The sequence below is a fragment of the Sinohyriopsis cumingii genome, chromosome 1 (genome assembly GCF_028554795.1).
Source record: "Sinohyriopsis cumingii isolate HCF-2022 chromosome 1, ASM2855479v2, whole genome shotgun sequence".
In the NCBI taxonomy this organism is placed as follows: domain Eukaryota; kingdom Metazoa; phylum Mollusca; class Bivalvia; order Unionida; family Unionidae; genus Sinohyriopsis; species Sinohyriopsis cumingii.
Window position 1 is genome coordinate 120,137,415 of NC_142961.1, and position 17,872 is coordinate 120,155,286.

At 38.2% G+C, this 17,872-nt stretch overlaps 1 protein-coding gene across 1 annotated transcript in view; it reads left to right on the forward strand.

Annotated features, from left to right (window-relative positions):
* The window catches only part of LOC149807743 (uncharacterized), a 145,845-nt gene that overhangs the window by 87,797 nt on the left and 40,176 nt on the right, over positions 1-17,872 (forward strand). Inside the window, exons 14-15 of the mRNA XM_089969957.1 lie at positions 5,247-5,438; positions 15,457-15,645. Coding sequence (XP_089826083.1) covers positions 5,247-5,438; positions 15,457-15,645 — 381 coding nt within the window. The remainder of the gene's footprint in view (positions 1-5,246; positions 5,439-15,456; positions 15,646-17,872) is intronic.

Genomic DNA, 17,872 nt, shown 5'->3' on the forward strand with positions numbered 1-17,872 from the left:
ACGGTCATCGACGTTGCAGTCAGATACAAACTAGCTGAACCGCTATCGACTAATGCAGCATCTGAAGTCTCCACCGCGTTTGAACAAATGATTCCCGTTGACTCGGGCTTCCTGTCAGACTTCTGGTCATGATTGCTACAGGTTGATCAGGGCAAAAACTTTATTGGTGCAGTATGATCGCTGATGCAACAACATAACGTTGCAATCAGAGGCGGACATCTTGATCAGGTAAATGGTGAACAATTTTAGCGAGCACTTTTTGAAAGATTGTTTGGAAATCAATACGCTCAGGAATTACTGAGCAACGGCAGATCTCGTTAATGGGTTGCGAGACTACCTCGTTTTATAGCCGCGTAAGCCAACGAAGTCACGTCAGGAACTGCAATGGAATCATCGATGCAATCACGTCAAGAAACACATACCGGTTAAGCGTCGCTACTCGCGGATGATATCTGCGCTTGGCAGCAATGTTACAATCCGATATTTATGAGAATTTTGTAAAGTTGCAGGTGGTTGAAAAGAGCAATCGATCTTATTTGGAGAGTAACCACACATACAGTTTCCAGCCTGGTAATAACTTCGGTAGCCCCGCAATCGACAGACTAGATTCGGCGGATCCTCATGGTGGATTTGACATTGAACGATTGCAGATAATTCCTGAAAATACACTATTACCCCATACTGTATTCACGATAGCAACAAAGGATAATATCTAATCCACGTCGGTTACACGGATGGTGCTTTCAAATATGCAAGATGCACTGACCTTAAATTTTGTTGCACGTGATAGTTCTCGTACAATGCCTTTTGTGTAGGGTTTTCTTTCAGACGATCAGAGACATCAAATGTTTGTACGACTCCGAAAGCTTTTCAGAGTTCGTTTGGAAAGGCTTTTAGAACTGCTTCCTACTGACTTATCATACCACATTTATCTTCTTGAGGCAGTTCAATAATTTAGACAATTCGTAGTATGAACAAATACAGTATAGCAAATGAACTTATTAAATCACCTCACTGCAACCTTATTTACTTTTGAAATATGGACATATACAGCATTTATGCAGCCAAGGAAGCGTTGGTTAATTTTAAGTAATATTGTTTCCCTTTGTACAACCTTTTGTTTCGATCTCTGTAGAATGGATGAAATTGAACTGAGTAGCATCTCATACATTCCTTGTTAAATACACTTTTTGTGAAGGTTACATTTCATAAACAAACAATTAGTTTTCAACTGTATTTAATGGCTTTATTTGACACGTGACTCTCAATATGTCTGTCCAATGAAGCACTGCAAATATATGCATGCATTGTAAGTGTACCTATATATTCATGTATGTGCATGTTCTTGTGTGTGTTTGTTTGTGTGTGTTCGCGTGTGTGTGTGGGTAAGAATGAGTGCTTTTATGGGTATATTTGTTGATAAAGTATTGGTATTAAACATTGTTACAAAAGGAAAGTTAAACCATTATTTTAAATACAATGGAATTATGATTTCGTCCTGAAATGAGAGACCATATTTTGTCGATCAGTATTGACGATATTTAGTGTACAATTTGAAACACCGCATCAAGTCTATATTTCAACTTTAAATACATTACATCACACTAACTGTATGCCGCGTTATCTAGTAAATAATGTCAATCACTGACAACCTCTAAGCATGTTCGAATAAATTGTATTGTTATCTATTTCGCTTTATTACTCCTTTTTTGCCGCATACACATTATCAGTACCACATTCATCGTGCAATAACCATTTTATGTATGATGTTTCATGTTTTGTCTTTATATCGAGCACCTGCAATGGAGAACAGGCTCAAAATAATTAAATTCATAATGTTAATGCAACACTTCATAATTTAATATAGAAAGTCCACCGTGGTATTGAATCATCATTGTTTGCCTTTAAGTGGTAAATGGACGAAAATAAGAGTCACAAACGTGTTTGAAAAATGTTTTGTTTAAGCCATTGATTGCAGTTTCTGTCTTGGCATACATCAACATTATTCCATTCGTGTCATTAACCTCACTCTTTTTAAACATGCTGGGGATTTAGATAATACCCTTGACCTTGTTAGGATAATACAATATTTTGACATCATGTATGTATTAGGAGCATCCAAGAAAAACATGATTACTGGTAAAGTATTGAGCTGTCTCAGTTAAATGTTTTGGCGAAACACATCTAAAGTCTAGAATCCATGTGTTTAATTTAAACAGTTTAATATCCACATAAATTGTCCACCATGGCATAGTAATTTGATCAACTAAGAAACAAATGTCCGATTTATTTGAGCTTTTTCGGCCATATGATTGAACCTATGTGGATTCGGACTATGTTAGCTTGGTATAATGTAGCCGATGGTGTAGTATATAGGTCAAATTACTTTGTTTCTGGAAAGGGTTGGAAACTTCAAAGTGACACGGCTTCTTTGTTGCTAATTTAACTGAAATAATCTCAAGATACTGTCTAAGAAATATTACAATACATTCTAAACATAATAACTTTTAACACCAAAACGTTCATTAACCCAGTATTTTCAAGTCGTGGTGTAACTATATTAGGAACTGATATTTGAAAAATTAACAAATAATTTCTGATATTTGAAAAATTGGCAAATAATTTTGTGACCATGAAGATCCTAGTACATGGATCAGTATTAATGGCAGCATCCAGGAGGCCTTTAAGTTCTATGTCTAGATTTATAACAATTGTTCTAAAGAACCTTAACGAAAATCACTCTCCAGATGAAATGGACCATTGAATCACAAGAACATTTAATTAAATTCATGACATAGAGGAATATGTAATCACATAATCACATTAAGGACCGCTAGACTATTAAATACATTACATATTTAATACAAAACGGGGCAGCAATACAGTCTGTTATATATTACCTTTAAAACTTCTGCGTTGAATATTATTTTGTACCTTATGTAATTAGACATTCACTAATCATTTTCATATCAACATATTTATGATTAAAAACTATTGTATCTGAGTTTTAGCCAATGTTGTTGTAGCAAATGCATGGCTGAAAGTTTGCATTTATCAATAATAGTATGATGGCATCCGTTAGTCTCGAAAGACGATGGAAAAGCGCCCATGAGAGATGTCCAAGGTTGGTGGTTGCTTAGCGTCTGCTGTGGCTAAGTAGTCCAATGCGGGAGTGGCAGTCCCTGCTGCACTTGCTGCACTTGAAGGTTGCGTCTGGTGTTGGTTGGAGCTGCATCTTCTTCATCTGCGATCGTCTTTCATCAGCTAGCAAGCGTTGCTTGTCCTCTCCGGCTTTCAGACCAGTGATCAAAGCATGTCGCCAGCTTGATCTGTCTAGAGCGAGCTCTTCCCAGGTGTTGACATGGATATAAAGGGCTTTCTTGTCGTGCTTACAGACATCCTTGAATCGGAGATGTGGCCGTCCGATCGACCTTTTGCCAGAGGCGAGTTCCGAATAAATGATGTCTTTGGGGATCCGTCCGTCATCCATCCGACGTACATGGCCCAGCCATCTGATGCGGCGTTGGCGGAGGAGTGTGATCATGCTGGGAATCTTGGCACGCTCGAGCACCTCGTTGTTTGTTACTCGATTGCTCCAGGTGATCCCGAGTATGCGTCGGAGGCATTGCATGTGAAAGGCGCTCAGTCTTTTCTCTTGTAAGGCGTACAGAGTCCAGGTTTCACTGGCGTACATGAGAGTGCTTAGCACGCATGCACGGACATCGGTGATCTTAGTGTTCAAGGTCAGCATGCTGTTGTTCCACACTCTCTGCGACAACCTGGAGAGAGTTGTTGATGCCTTTCCGATCCGCTTGTTGAGCTCAGCATCGAGCGAGAGGTTGTTGATGATGGTAGAGCCGAGGTACATGAACTGACTCACCACCTCAAGTTCGTAGTTTTTGATGAATATGCTTGGGGATTCCGCGTCTTGACCATCACGTTTGTTTTCTTTAGGCTTATGGTTAATCCAAGCTCATCGCATCCTTTAGCAAATCGGGCCATTAGGCGCTGAAGCTCAACTTCTGTATGCGTGCATAGAGCAGCATAGTCTGCGAAGAGCATGTTCCTGATGGTTACTTCACGCAATTTTCTCTTTTCCTTCAGTCGTGCTAGGTTGAACAGTCTACCGTCTGATCGTGTGTGCAGGTAAATCCCTTCTGTGGACGTCCCAAAGGCGTGCTTGAGCAGGACTGAAAAGAAAATGCCGAAAAGCGTGGGGGCAAGGACACAGCCCTGTTTAACTCCACTGCGAATGTCAAAGGGGTCGGATATTGAGCCTTCGTACTGCACTGTGCCTTTCATGTCATTGTGGAAGGACTGGAACATGCTTAGCAGCTTTGGAGGGCAACAAATTTTCGCCAGGATTCTGGTCTCTGCTGACCAGATCGGATGAGTTGGTGAGGTCTATAAGGCCAGGAAGAGGGGTCTGTGTTGTTCTCTGCATTTTTCCTGCAGTTGCCTGACAGAGAACATCATGTCGATTCTGGACCTCTCTGCGTGGAACCCGCACTGCGACTCTGGGTAAACTCTGTCAGCAAGCGTCTGCAGTCTGTTCAGGATGACGCGTGCGAAAACATTACCCACGATGCTGAGAAATGATATGCCCTTGTAGGTGTTGCAGTCGCTTCTGTCGCCCTTGTTCTTGTACAGGATTATGATGTTAGCATCTCTCATGTCCTGAGTCACTGCACCCTCGTCCCAGCACTGGCAGAGGAGGTCGTGCAGGTGTGTGGGCAGCACGCTACATCCGCACTTGATGAGTTCTGCTGTGATGCCATCCTTCCCTGAGGCTTTACCTAGGGACAGTTTCTTTAAGGCCTTATTTAGTTCGTCTACATTAGGTTTCTCGTCCACTTCGGCCATGAGAGGGAGGTTTTCAATGGCGTTGAGAGCATCATTGGTCACGTGGTTCTCTTTGCAGTACAGTTCGGAGTAGTATTCCACCCAGTGCTCCATTTGCTTGCCTTGTTGTGGATGGTATCGCCTGTGGCAGACTTCAGTGGTGCTGTCAGTTTCTTCGTGGGACCCATTGCTTTCTTTATGCCATCGTACATGCCTCTGATGTTTCCAATATCTGCTGCTGACTGGATACTCTGACAGAGCTGAAGCCAGTATTCACTGGCACACTGCCCTGCTAATCTCTGCACTTAGCAATAATAATGAACATATTTATTATATATTTTACATAAGAAAGTGAAATATTTCTTACAAAAAAGTGTTATATCTGCATAAGTCATTTATTTCAGTGATACATTGTACCAAACAGCTTGCTCAACCAGACCACAGTGAACTCACTTACATTGGAGGTATTGAGGGCAGTGGAACTTACAATACGGTAGTAACAGCCAGATGCAAGGAAGGATATAATCTAACCGAAATATCCCAGATTCGTTGCAATGAACAGGGGAAATGGGAGGGACCAAGCGGAAGATGCTCGGGTAAATACAATTTATTCGCATTTGTACACATATCATTTGAGCAACAGTTGTTAAATGAAAAGAAAAGACAAACATATCTTATAACTATTGAGGAAACTACAATAATTAGTTTTTCCTGCCTTTGTAGAAAGTTAATTCCATTTTAAGTATCTTTGTCATATGTATATATATATATATATATATATATATATATATATATATATATATATATATATATATAGATATATATATATATATATATATATATATATATATATATATATATATATATATATATATATATATATATAGATATATATATATATATATATATATATATATATATATATATATATATATATATATATATATATATATATATATATATATATATATATATATATATATAATTTTTGTTTAATAGATATAAGTATTACAATTATGGTCCGGTACGCTAATAACACGTGTTACGTATAGGCCATTTAAACAGAAATACGTCACTGGGTATTCACATGTTGTATGAATCAGTGCCCCGAATAGTTACGGTAAGTCGTAGTGGTTAAAATAGACGGTACATTACTATATATACTGAAATAATGTATATCCAATGACCCGTGATGTGTAATTAAATAATTCTTGTGCTAATAATATAATGACTTATTCTGCGCTAACAATGAAATTTTGAACATCTAAGATAGTACGTTAACAACTAGAGTAACTTCAAAAATATGTGCCCGATTCACGCTTCTGTCAAGCTAACTTCAACTGCAACAACATCACGAAACTCAAATGGAATTTACAGAAGGTATAGAGCAGTCATTTTAACCAATTGTTGAGCCAACCCCAAAAATTCTTGCAACAATCGAGGCAACACAAAAAAGTCTTACGTTACCCTGGGATAGTGATGATGGTCTACAAATCAGGCTATAATGGATGCAATTACCAACGATTACTACAGTGATTCATCAGTTAGATCGGCGATAACAAAATAACATGCTTTTACACAATGTTCAATTTGATCATGGAATAGCCAGGATGATCAATTCACGATTGCCAGTATATACAATTATCTATGGAGATAAGATTGGTAATGTTGTTCAATTTTTATTTAGAAGGAGCTCCAAAAGATATCACGATTGCAAAACAATTACACCATTGTTCGAACTAAGGGTTTTGGCGATTTTGGTGATGACACTGATAAAGCATTTTAGTCGATCCGAGAGAGTCTTACGCGATTAATACGACGAAAGATTAATACGACGAAAGGTTAATACGACGAAAGATTAATACTACGAAAACATCATTCCCAGCACCAAAGTGCTACGAGCCAGTGTCAGTAAAATAATAAGTCAAGCCGCAAATGAGCGGCTGAAAGAATTAGTTGGCGTGCTGTCACTCAGGCTGCCGCTGACAAAACAAGCTGCTGAGATTTAAAAAATAATTATACTTGCAAACCTACTAGTAGGAAGTGGCCTTGCTCATGTCGTTTTAAACAACCAGAAATATAATAAAATATTCAAGTTTGTGTCTGATCTCGATTTTGTCTTGGACGTTTTCAATATTATTGCAACTATGACACCATCATCCATTAGAGTACAACGTCGCCACTATTTCATGGATAGCGGTGGTAAGTCGACATGGTTGACAATTACCAATGACTCAGTTACAAGCACATCACATTTATTTGCATGGCACATAGCAGCTCAACAGGTAATTTCAGCACCACGACATACATTCGTTGCATTTCAAGCGAACGCAATATTGGAATATTACATATCAAACCCCAGGTATTTTTGCGGTTTAAGGGTGTCTACGATTTCACTAGCGATAAACGGAAACCAGCAACACATCCGAAGACAAAATATTGAATTTCGAACATAACAAAGTAGCTTTTGCGTGCAATAGTTAGATGCGATGTATTTGGTGTTATCAAAATATTGATACTGGTCTACATATATATTAGAGTGATTCCTCATCTTTGTATTCATTCTATCATTTATGACAGGAATATTTCGACATTTTCAGACAATCTGTCGTTGACATACACGTGCGAGATACTGTTGATGATATGCCGCTTGGTCTTGGTAGTTATAGCGCAATCGCTGTCATATTATCAGACAACACAATACACAATATAGTTCGAATTGGTTGGTGGACGAAAGAGGGTCGAAGAAGCACCAGTATAGAATATACGAGTTCACCGTCGACATTGTAATTCAATAATTCATACTATTATTACTGATATTATTAAGTCATGTAAACAAGTCAATATCACCCTAACACTTGGTCAGATTTAAAAAGCTACAATCGGCATTAAAGAGAGCCGTGGAACAACGATGTCGCTTAAATCAACGGAGTTACTAAGCCCTAATGTAATGTCGTTTACCTGACGTCAGCTGAAACACTAGATTGACTCAAGAAATTAATGGATAGCGTGCGATCTATGATACAGCAAAGATTGGCGGTATAATTTCAGTTCTGTGGGCGATAGCAGCGCTGATAACTGCTAAAGCCTCACCTGTAAATAAAGCAGCCTCACTCGGTTCACTAGGAACGACTGCCAGTATAGCATTGAAAAAGCGACTGGAAACGGGTTAAAAAATCAAAAACAAGAACGGGGATTTAGAGTACCATGAACACGGCACGGCCAATTTCCATGACTACCAGGAACGTTTCGCTGGAACTCCCCGTGTCTAATTTTGATTTACTTGATGCTGCTCGGCTAATAAACATCAGAAACTTTAGAGGTGTTTCATGCTTGATGAGACGTAAAAACAACTAAACCGTGTTCTTGCTGGCATAACGAATCTCGATGGTCGTCCTGGGGCAGGTACTCGGTTAGTTGAAGACGCGGTTGATCCATGTGGTGTAGCTTATTTCGAGTCGTATGGATTGGCGCCATAGAGAGAATTTTTAAAATATGTCAGTGGTACTAACCCCCCCCCCCCAACTGGTGTTCAATTATACTAACGCATACATTAACGGATCCACCCATATGCGGTCCAGAAGTATTTACTGTAATTACCGCCCTGTCAGTGTCATCAGCGCCGCTGTATAATATCGTGCATGAGTACACCAACGGTCGTTTGAAACAGACTAGGAGTGTATAATGATAAATATTTACGGAAGATCTGATAAAAGCAAGGTCTCCGGTGACATTGATTTGTCAGGGTATGAAACACGAGATGAACTTCCTGATCTTATGACCGGAGTTGATCGGAGTGATGTTGTTGAGTTTCAGTATCAACATGGGCAGATAAAGACGGACAGTATTGCGTGGTGCGACCAGCGATAACTTCCCGGTGTAGACTGATAGTGGACATTTCAGAGTCTCAAACATCAATCTCAGCCTTCCGCAATGAAATCAGAAATGAGGTCAGTAAAAGCTTTGCTAAACCATGCGATACAATGACTGGTGAATTCAACATGAAAGGAAACATAATTGCTATTCTAAGAGTACCAACATCATACTATGACGTTGTTGCGAAGACATACGTAATCACTACTATCTTAACTACAACGAGTGATACAAATAACTACGCTGAGATCTGAATATGATGGTGGTACGAGATCGTTTTCGAGTATTCGAAGAAACTCTAATATAATTTATAGAGTTGCAAATGAGTTATTTAGATTCCAAAATGTCGTCGACTTTAAGCTTGCTGAAGTTCGCATTCAACTCAATGACAACGCAAGAAACAACAGAACGAGTAGAGCTGGTGTTATTCATACGGGTCCGTTCATCAACGCGGTATACATGGTGGCGTCCGCAAGAGCGATATGGTCAAAACAGAGTAGCACAAGCAAGCATACCGCTGAGGTCTTAGTGTATTATTCGGCGAAATTTAGCAAATTTACTGCGTAAACATCGCGTCTTTCCACCTATAGATTCTAGAGAATCGTGTCCGTCGTGTTGAATCAAAATATCGAGAAATTTTCCTTTTGGATCCAAAAGACAACTACTTAAACATTGGTGGTGTCTGGAAATCTTAGCGCAAGGACCTCAATTGTTCAATTAATAGCATATATAGCGACGATGAATCCCACACAATCGTACAGATATAATCAAGCACGTGCGTGAAAGGCATTGCATACAAAATCATAGACGAGCACAAGATAAAACAAAGAAGTACAGCAGACGTATCATTATCATCGACAATATTGTACATGCGGTGCCTTCACTGGTAGTTGAGGCAACGCAATTAATGTGTACGTTATCAGCAACGCCCGGGATATTGCCTGTGATTGCAATCGATGTCGCTGTTTTGTCAGTGTTGACTGTGTCCTTTACATTAAGGAGAAAATGCTAGAAACAAGTGCTCGTAAGAAATTAAATGAACACACAGAAATATCGTAGGAGGCGATGCACGCATGTAAAAATATATCATCGATACACTCAATGGGTTTTATGCTATGGTGTAATATCAAATAGTCAATTTGCTGCAATTGATTATAATTATTATCTGTATCACAACATAGACGTCAGCGGAATTGCCTTCGAGGAGACGTTTCCAGATTTAGAATCCGTAAGAATCAAATCAAGACCACAGACATAACTACCCAACTGGAGTAGATTATCGCTAATACAACAAAACCGAGAACCACGATGATATCAGTGACGACAACGCAGCCGGAATTCGATACTGTTTTCCAGTTCCGATAGAGGTACATAGTTGTCGGTCCTTGAGATCGCACCGGCATAAGTATGACTATTATAGTTGACCAAATATCAGATCAAACTTAATTGGCGAATTAGACGCTTATAATTTGCTGATATTTGCGTAGTGGAGTAGAGAGGGATCCGATTATTCACCGGACTTGAATGTCGTGTGAATCTGAACACGATTATTTGAAATCGAACAAATCAGTGATGAATTTCAGCGCAGAATTAAGTCTATAATGGGAAGATAATCAAAGGACTGTATCAAAGTACAAGAACCAACGCTGAACGCCGCCACTGAAATATCAGCGCCGGAATCCGATAATTCTCATTGAGCTGTTGACATATATAGGTCGTCGATTCGAGCTGTCTTTGGGAGGTCGATGGTAGCACCGACATTTTTTAGACCACCAAAACCAGAACGATCTGATTTATTTATCGGGCAAGCAAATAAGCATAAGAATCTCAGAGTATATAAGACGACATCTACAGTGGATAACTAGGGAAAACCATCATATATGGGTGATGGTTATATCACAATGTACGAATGACGGATTTACAATTAGGTGAAACAAATATGCTAGCGTTTTCAAATAAAATACCTATCGATACAATAGTTCAAGAGCAAATAAAAACACAAGATGATCTGAAATCTATGCCGTAGCAATATATAGTTCACCATTCGAAGGATGATTTTAAACTAAAGATCATTAAAACAGCACAATATCTGAACTTGGTGAAATCTGATGCAGAATTAGTTAATACATGTTTGCTAGACATAGTAATTCACAAGGGTAATGTTAGGATAGTAAGAAGCATAGCATGACATAAAAAGTTATTTCTTGACTTTTCACCAAATTTCAACTGCCTACGTTCAAACTACCCCATCTGGATATAGATAAAATGCAGCAAGATCTCAATAACATAATTCAAGAATATTGTCTCAAGATCGTTGAGGCATTGGATAAAATAAGAGGCCCTACATATATTATCCGACAAAGATCCAACAAGTTGCCGGGCATAGTTATTATCCCGTCAATGATAGTATATTTACCAACTATAGCATCACAACCATGCTTATCATATAAGCATGGTTGTGATGCTATAGTTGGTAACTATACCGTCGGTGGGGGGGGGGGTTCACCCAGCAAGGATATGTTCCTTATAGCTTTTCTCCAGTGATCCCACTCCGGAGCATTTTATTGTACCGGTGTTTACAAATCTTGTTTATTTACGATGTCATTATCCATCGTTGTCACGAATATGATTTAAACTGACAGACCAAAAGGTTTCAACTGATTGACATCTGCTGGAAGGTACAGAACGTCAGCATGTATTTGAATGACAGGCCGTGAAAAATAATATAACGTATCTTGTTTTTATATCCCATCGTAGTTTTGACGCAGCGATTCAACATCGGTTGATATGGATGCGGAATTCAAGCAATCCAAAACAGGTGGTCTTAGCTGTCATGCACGTTCGCCTACAGCCGCTCGAGGTTTATCCTGGCGAGACATATCCGATCTGATACTTGTAGTGGCACTAGCCATTGGAACAAATTTAGCAATCTCGCTATCATTGTTGACACCGGCGGGTAAACCATCCAGGAATAATGCCATTTTGCGCTGAAGTCATTTAATAATTATGTATTCTGCCGCCAGTGTATATCAACCCTCTTCCATTCGCTGCTGTATCATTTCAAAGTCATCATTAATTTTGCTAACATTAACTTGACGATCGCACTCATGTAGATATTTGCGTTAATATTGTCTTGAATCTTTATATAGTAAAATATTTTGTTAATAAAAGGAGACTCTCACCACCGCGGGCTCAGACAAATACTATAAAGTTACCTCTGCGATAAAGGTGTTTTGGGATCATGTAAGTAGTAAGAGACGCAATTTCGAAAACAAGGGTTATATTGTATTATAAGACACAGTTTCGAAATTTCCCCATGTTGCGAAATCAAAAGAGGGCGTCATTTGATCATGTTTATATCACGTACACAGAATATGACTTTGATCAGACCAATACTTTTCTCTAAGAAATAAAAAAATAAAAAACTTGTTTACATCTTAAACCCAAAGCCCCATCATGACCTTCACAGCAACCAATCATTTTAAAATAAAAATAGAACTTTATTTACTAATTTTGAATCAAGGTCAGCATCAGATCATTAGGGTGCCATGAGTTCCAGAAGTCATTGATCGATGTCTATGGAATTACACTGCGCATTATCTCACATTGAATCTTTTCGGTTGAATTCTAATTAACGCTTTTAGTTCTCGTAATGTTTCATCACTTGTTCGGTGATCTATCAACATTTCCTCGTAATAATTGATATGTCTTGATTAGCCAGCTGTGTGGTGATTCTCCCGTAAACGGAGGAGGTCGCCCATTATCGCCGCACACGATAGCACAATTTTGTTTCGTTTCTAAATATAGCAATAAAATATTTCTAACATTTCTTTGCACACAAACATATTCCGTCCCAAATGATGATTTTGGGAATGTTTCTCACCCTCCCTTCCAGGTGAAGAACTGTGATACATTTGAGATTTAACACCTCTATGTTTCGTATCCCTGCCAAACCGTTGAGTTGGTGTTAGCATTATCATATCGGAATTTATAAATGATTTTAACACACGCGTTGTTTAACCAGAAACACCAGGACCATTAAGATGTATCTATTTATGTCGTGAAATGCGAACATGATAATTTACGGTTACAGTAATACTCAAGATGAAGTTTATAATCTGCAAATTTATGAACATTACGTGTAACCGGATGAATGTTTGCTGCAAACTCAAATGATTCAGTCTCGGCAAATCCAGTGAGATCCGTTGACGGCAACTCTGGTCATTTCATGTGTTAGATGACCAAACCGTGAGAATGTTTAGCGGCATGAATTGTTTTTCTTCGGCCACACGAGCAACCATAGACAAAATTGTAAAACAATTATTCAGCAAAACATCTGCCACATTTATGTCGTCGGTGTGTTTTAGAGCCACCTGTTTAAATTGATCAGATGAGATTCTTCGCGATAAAGTTTACTTGACGAAACAGGAATTGATAAAACCAAGATGTGAATCCTGATTCCGATTCTGGATCAATCTGAAACAGCCAGACTGATACAATATCTTGCTGACTAATATCATAAATTTACTCAAGACTATTACCACGTGGTAAATTCTAGCAGTTTATTTTTCGACGGATATTTTGGCACGTTTGCCGTCCACGCATGAGCGTTCTGGTCAACTAACACTATCTGGGCGCCTGTTTTGCGATAGTTATCGGAAACTGTAATCGCTTTTCCAAAATGTCGATGTCTTCCATGCTGGCGTCATTGTCTTTAACACGATGTGTCCATTCGTTTATATTTTCGTGTTTCGGTCAGTCCATTTCCATGTCACCGTAAGGCGTTCATAAAAAGTTATGTGAACAGGGGCGAGTTTATCCCGGATATTCCATGTTGGCTATCCTGGCTGCCATCGTGTTCGACAATAAATTTAATTATAACTAAATACCTTTGATCATCATCTAAACGGTCAATAATCATCGCTGCCCGTCGGTAATTTATCGCAGCATCAATGAACATGCCGCCATGATCTGTTCGTGTAATTGTAAATCAAACCGTGGGTGTTTTTTCTTATTGGCTATTCGATCAAAACGAAACCTGACCGCCGCTGATTTAATCATGGATAATCTTCTATAGTCTTTCCCGGTAGTTTCAAATGATTTAACCTGTTTTCGAAAAAATCTCTAGGTCCGTTTTTGACTTAACAAAGGGTCGCCTATTACCGGTGAGATTATGATACTGTTCATGCCATTTGTTTCTGCTTCAGTTCACCGGCCCATTGTATAATTAAGGCAAGTTTTCTCCAAAACTGATCATTATCACCAAATATTATTTCATAATTTTACGAGCCAAAATACGTGAAAGCAGCTTATGATTGTATTGAAAACAACGTGCTTAATAGATGCTTTAATGCGTTTTGTATATCTCATTTAGCGAGTGTCGGGCGAGTAAGTTTAGGACAACAACCATGAGCGGAATGGGGGTGAGGGGAAAATTCAAACATTGTATTCCTTCTAGTGGTAGAAAATACAAATAGCTAAAACGATACTATGAACGATGAAGAACCACAACAAAAGAAGTTAAAAATTATCTAAGTTGAAACTCATAGCTTTTTCATGCTTAAAAACCGGTCTTATTAATTACAAAAAAAACTCGGATCTATCGAAACGGTATAATCAAAACGTATGATTTCAGTATAGATATGTTGTATTATACCGTATTTGTTTACCTACTAAACGACCCACTGGTCTTACGGATAATTTTATATGACACTTCCAATAACAACAAGAAATTACCCAGATGTGCGTATCCGGTTCAATGTCCTCTCGAGGCTAACAACAGCACATGTCATTATCAGCGCAGTGGTATAGCCCGATACAAACAGATGTACTGATAAAAGCCGGGCTAGAAAAACACAAATAAATCACAGTGATATATACACATATGTGTTCGAATGACATCTTAATTCAGTGCATCACGTTTGAAACATGCATATTGTGTTAATTACGCCGTAGGTGTCCATATGAATCTCAAAATAAATTTCTTACAACTAGCTAGTTTAGCAAGGTTGGAAGTTTTTTCAGAGGCCCGTTGGTCGCCAAATGGAAACTGTGTTTGTGTTCTAGTCAAGCGACGATAATTTGTCAGCGTTTCTCAAAATAAATATTATAATTGGGTGGACGGCAGCGTTCGGCTGAGAAGATGCTAAACTATCAATGGGCGGGTAATTGAAAAACACATAATTTAGCCCAGGTGAAACTTGCCTCGGCCTACCCCCAACACAATAGGTTGTTCATTTTGCACCCTTGGTTCACTTAGGCGGATGCTTGATTACAAATTAATAATTATAGCAAATTAACAATAAATGTAACAATTACTCGTGAAATAGATTATGAAACCACATTCAGTTGGGCGTGGTCATTTTGTTTTCCTAATTAATTATGTTTGTTTTTGTTTTGTAGCCAGCCAGGTTTACATACGAGACCAGGAGTGACTAATAGCAATTAAACAATCAACATATCCCATGGAACGGATTGGGTGGGGGGACGAAATTTGGCCCGGGATAGGTAGATTTTCGCCCAGATAAAAGGTCGGTGGACCCACCTCACAAACCCCTGCTGCTCGTGTGTATGCTTTAACATTTCTAACGTTTGAGCTTCTTTACGTTTTTTCAACTTAAAAGTTTGACGAAGGTAAATTAAAGGCTCCAACCAGTTGGTAATCCAGTCAAACATTCTGTTCTAATTCCGCACATTATGTGTATTGTACGATATATTAGTAATTTTGGAATCTCATTTCAGTGATATTTTGCGAAGAGCTTTTACGGCCAAATAATAGCATACTATCCATAGATGCAGGTATTGAAGGCAACTGGACATATAATACAACAGCTACTATTGTGTGCGACCAAGGTTATACTCTGACGGGAAACAAAACGGTTCGTTGTGCCCATTCCAGCCAGTGGAATGTGTCTATCGGCTACTGCGTAGGTACGTATGTTGTATTGTTTGACAGCGTATTGCAAGCATACTATAATACTGGTGTTGCTATTGTAAACCACGAAATAGGGATAAGGATATATCGTTTGTTTTTACAAATGTTTATACTTCGTTCTAACCATATCTACTTACTTATTATCAATGCTTGATATCATGGTGATTGTAGTTCAATTATGACAAGAAAGTCGAACGAAAAGCAGAACCGTATACATTTTTTTTAAGTCCATTGCTATCTGACACTTTGCTTAATTTAAAGTCTCACACAATATATATTCGTCGTGGGAAATATATGGAACTTACTATATTCGTAAACAAATGCTATAATTGTGCCTTTCCTTTTTTAAACGGGACTCCTTCGTATCTGTACCACAGTCGAAATGCCCCAAATGTTAATATTCTTGCACAAATCGATATGCATACCAATCCTGTACAATCGAAAGGGATTTAACTGTTACAAACATTCTTATTAGAGTCAAAAGTTTCAACACACGCTTAAAGGAACAATAGTGCAGTTGAGGATGTATTTTTATGATCGTATTGTGACATTTATGTAAATTAATTGATTAAATATTACGTAAAGGCGAAATTTTGATTAATATGAAGTACTTAGAGTTTCTGATTATGAAATACGAGTGCTCATACATCTTCATAAGCAGAATTAACAAATAGATCGTCTCCATCTTCATCCTCGCGCCCGGCAATGATCGGCAGATCCGGGGAAGAATGATTGTAAGCTAAATTTGCATATTTATATGCTATATATTGTGTACACCGAAGCCGATGACGTACAAAACAACCACGCTACCAAACCCCGAAACATGTCAATAACGGTGAGTACGATATTCTTTTGTTTCTGATTCCTCTCTTATTTACTTTATGTTTTGAGAGGAAGCATTAAAATTTAGTTAGTAGTACTTTTCATAGTTATCATTAAATCAATTTTATTGTACGAGGCTTTGTAAAATATTGCAACAAATCTAGTGTTACTCAATTTGTTATTGTCTTCCAGAACATTCCATTTAATACCAAATTAATCAGAAATCATGTGAGCCCAAAATCGCCTAACAGGAAACCCATGACCTGAACTCAGAACCCATGAAATTCGACAACAATATTAAATTTTCACCATGAAAGTTCTAAGGCAACAAAAACATATTTACTCAAATGAAATTGCCTCATCCGAAAATCAAATCTCCAGTGGACACAATTAGCTTTTTAATATATTGTTCATTCAATGACCCATGCAGTCTGTATTCATAAAATTGATTACATAATATCGGCATGCATAATAGTACTTGAAGTTGTCCGTCTTAACGTAACCTGTTGTGATGGAACTCGCAATACTCATATCAAAATAACAACTTTGTGCAATTTGAATCCCATATATTGATCCATGTTTATTTTAAAGTAGCATCTGGTGAACGAACATGAACAAAATTTGAATAAGTGCATATTTATATTATTGGTTATATTTATATTCTTTTACATTTTAGGAATATCATATTAAATCGGAATAATACTTCCGTATTTTCAAGTTCTCATCCTGGGTTGGGATGTCCTTGCCATAGCCAGTGTGTATTGATGGGATACTCTAGTCGTAGATGATGCGGTTGGTATGATAAGTGACAATAGACATGGTTCCTGTAGGCAGTTCGTACTACGACAGCGTGATAAGCTTTGGTCTGGAGAAATGCCTGTAATTCTTTCATGTTGTGCCAAGCAGATACGTGACAAATATCCTGATGCTTTGAGAGGGTACCCTGGTTTCTCCCCATCTAGGCTCGCATGAAAATTTACACTTTTGTGTTTAAGAATTTGTATATAAATGAAAACAAGTGACATTTCTTTGATCCGTTGTAACTGCACATAATATCACCTCTTTATTGCGTCATACGATAACGCTTTCTTCAGATTTTATAAAATACAAGATCTATTTCTGCCCTATAAACAACGTGAGAAACAAGGTAAGAAAAAAATCAACATATAAAGCTTTCAGTAATTGCCGATATTATGTAACACTTTGTTTTGAACTGCTGGACAGATATGATGTTCAGAATAATCTTCCGCAGCAGACACAATTTAATTATGTATGTAGCTAATGTCAAAATCAAAATACCTTAACAAAATCTAAGGTTGATGGCAGGTCCTGAGGCGCCAAGTTTCTACTAATTCACCTGGGATCGCGCGTCTTGCCTTCCCTTGTCCATCTCATATCAAG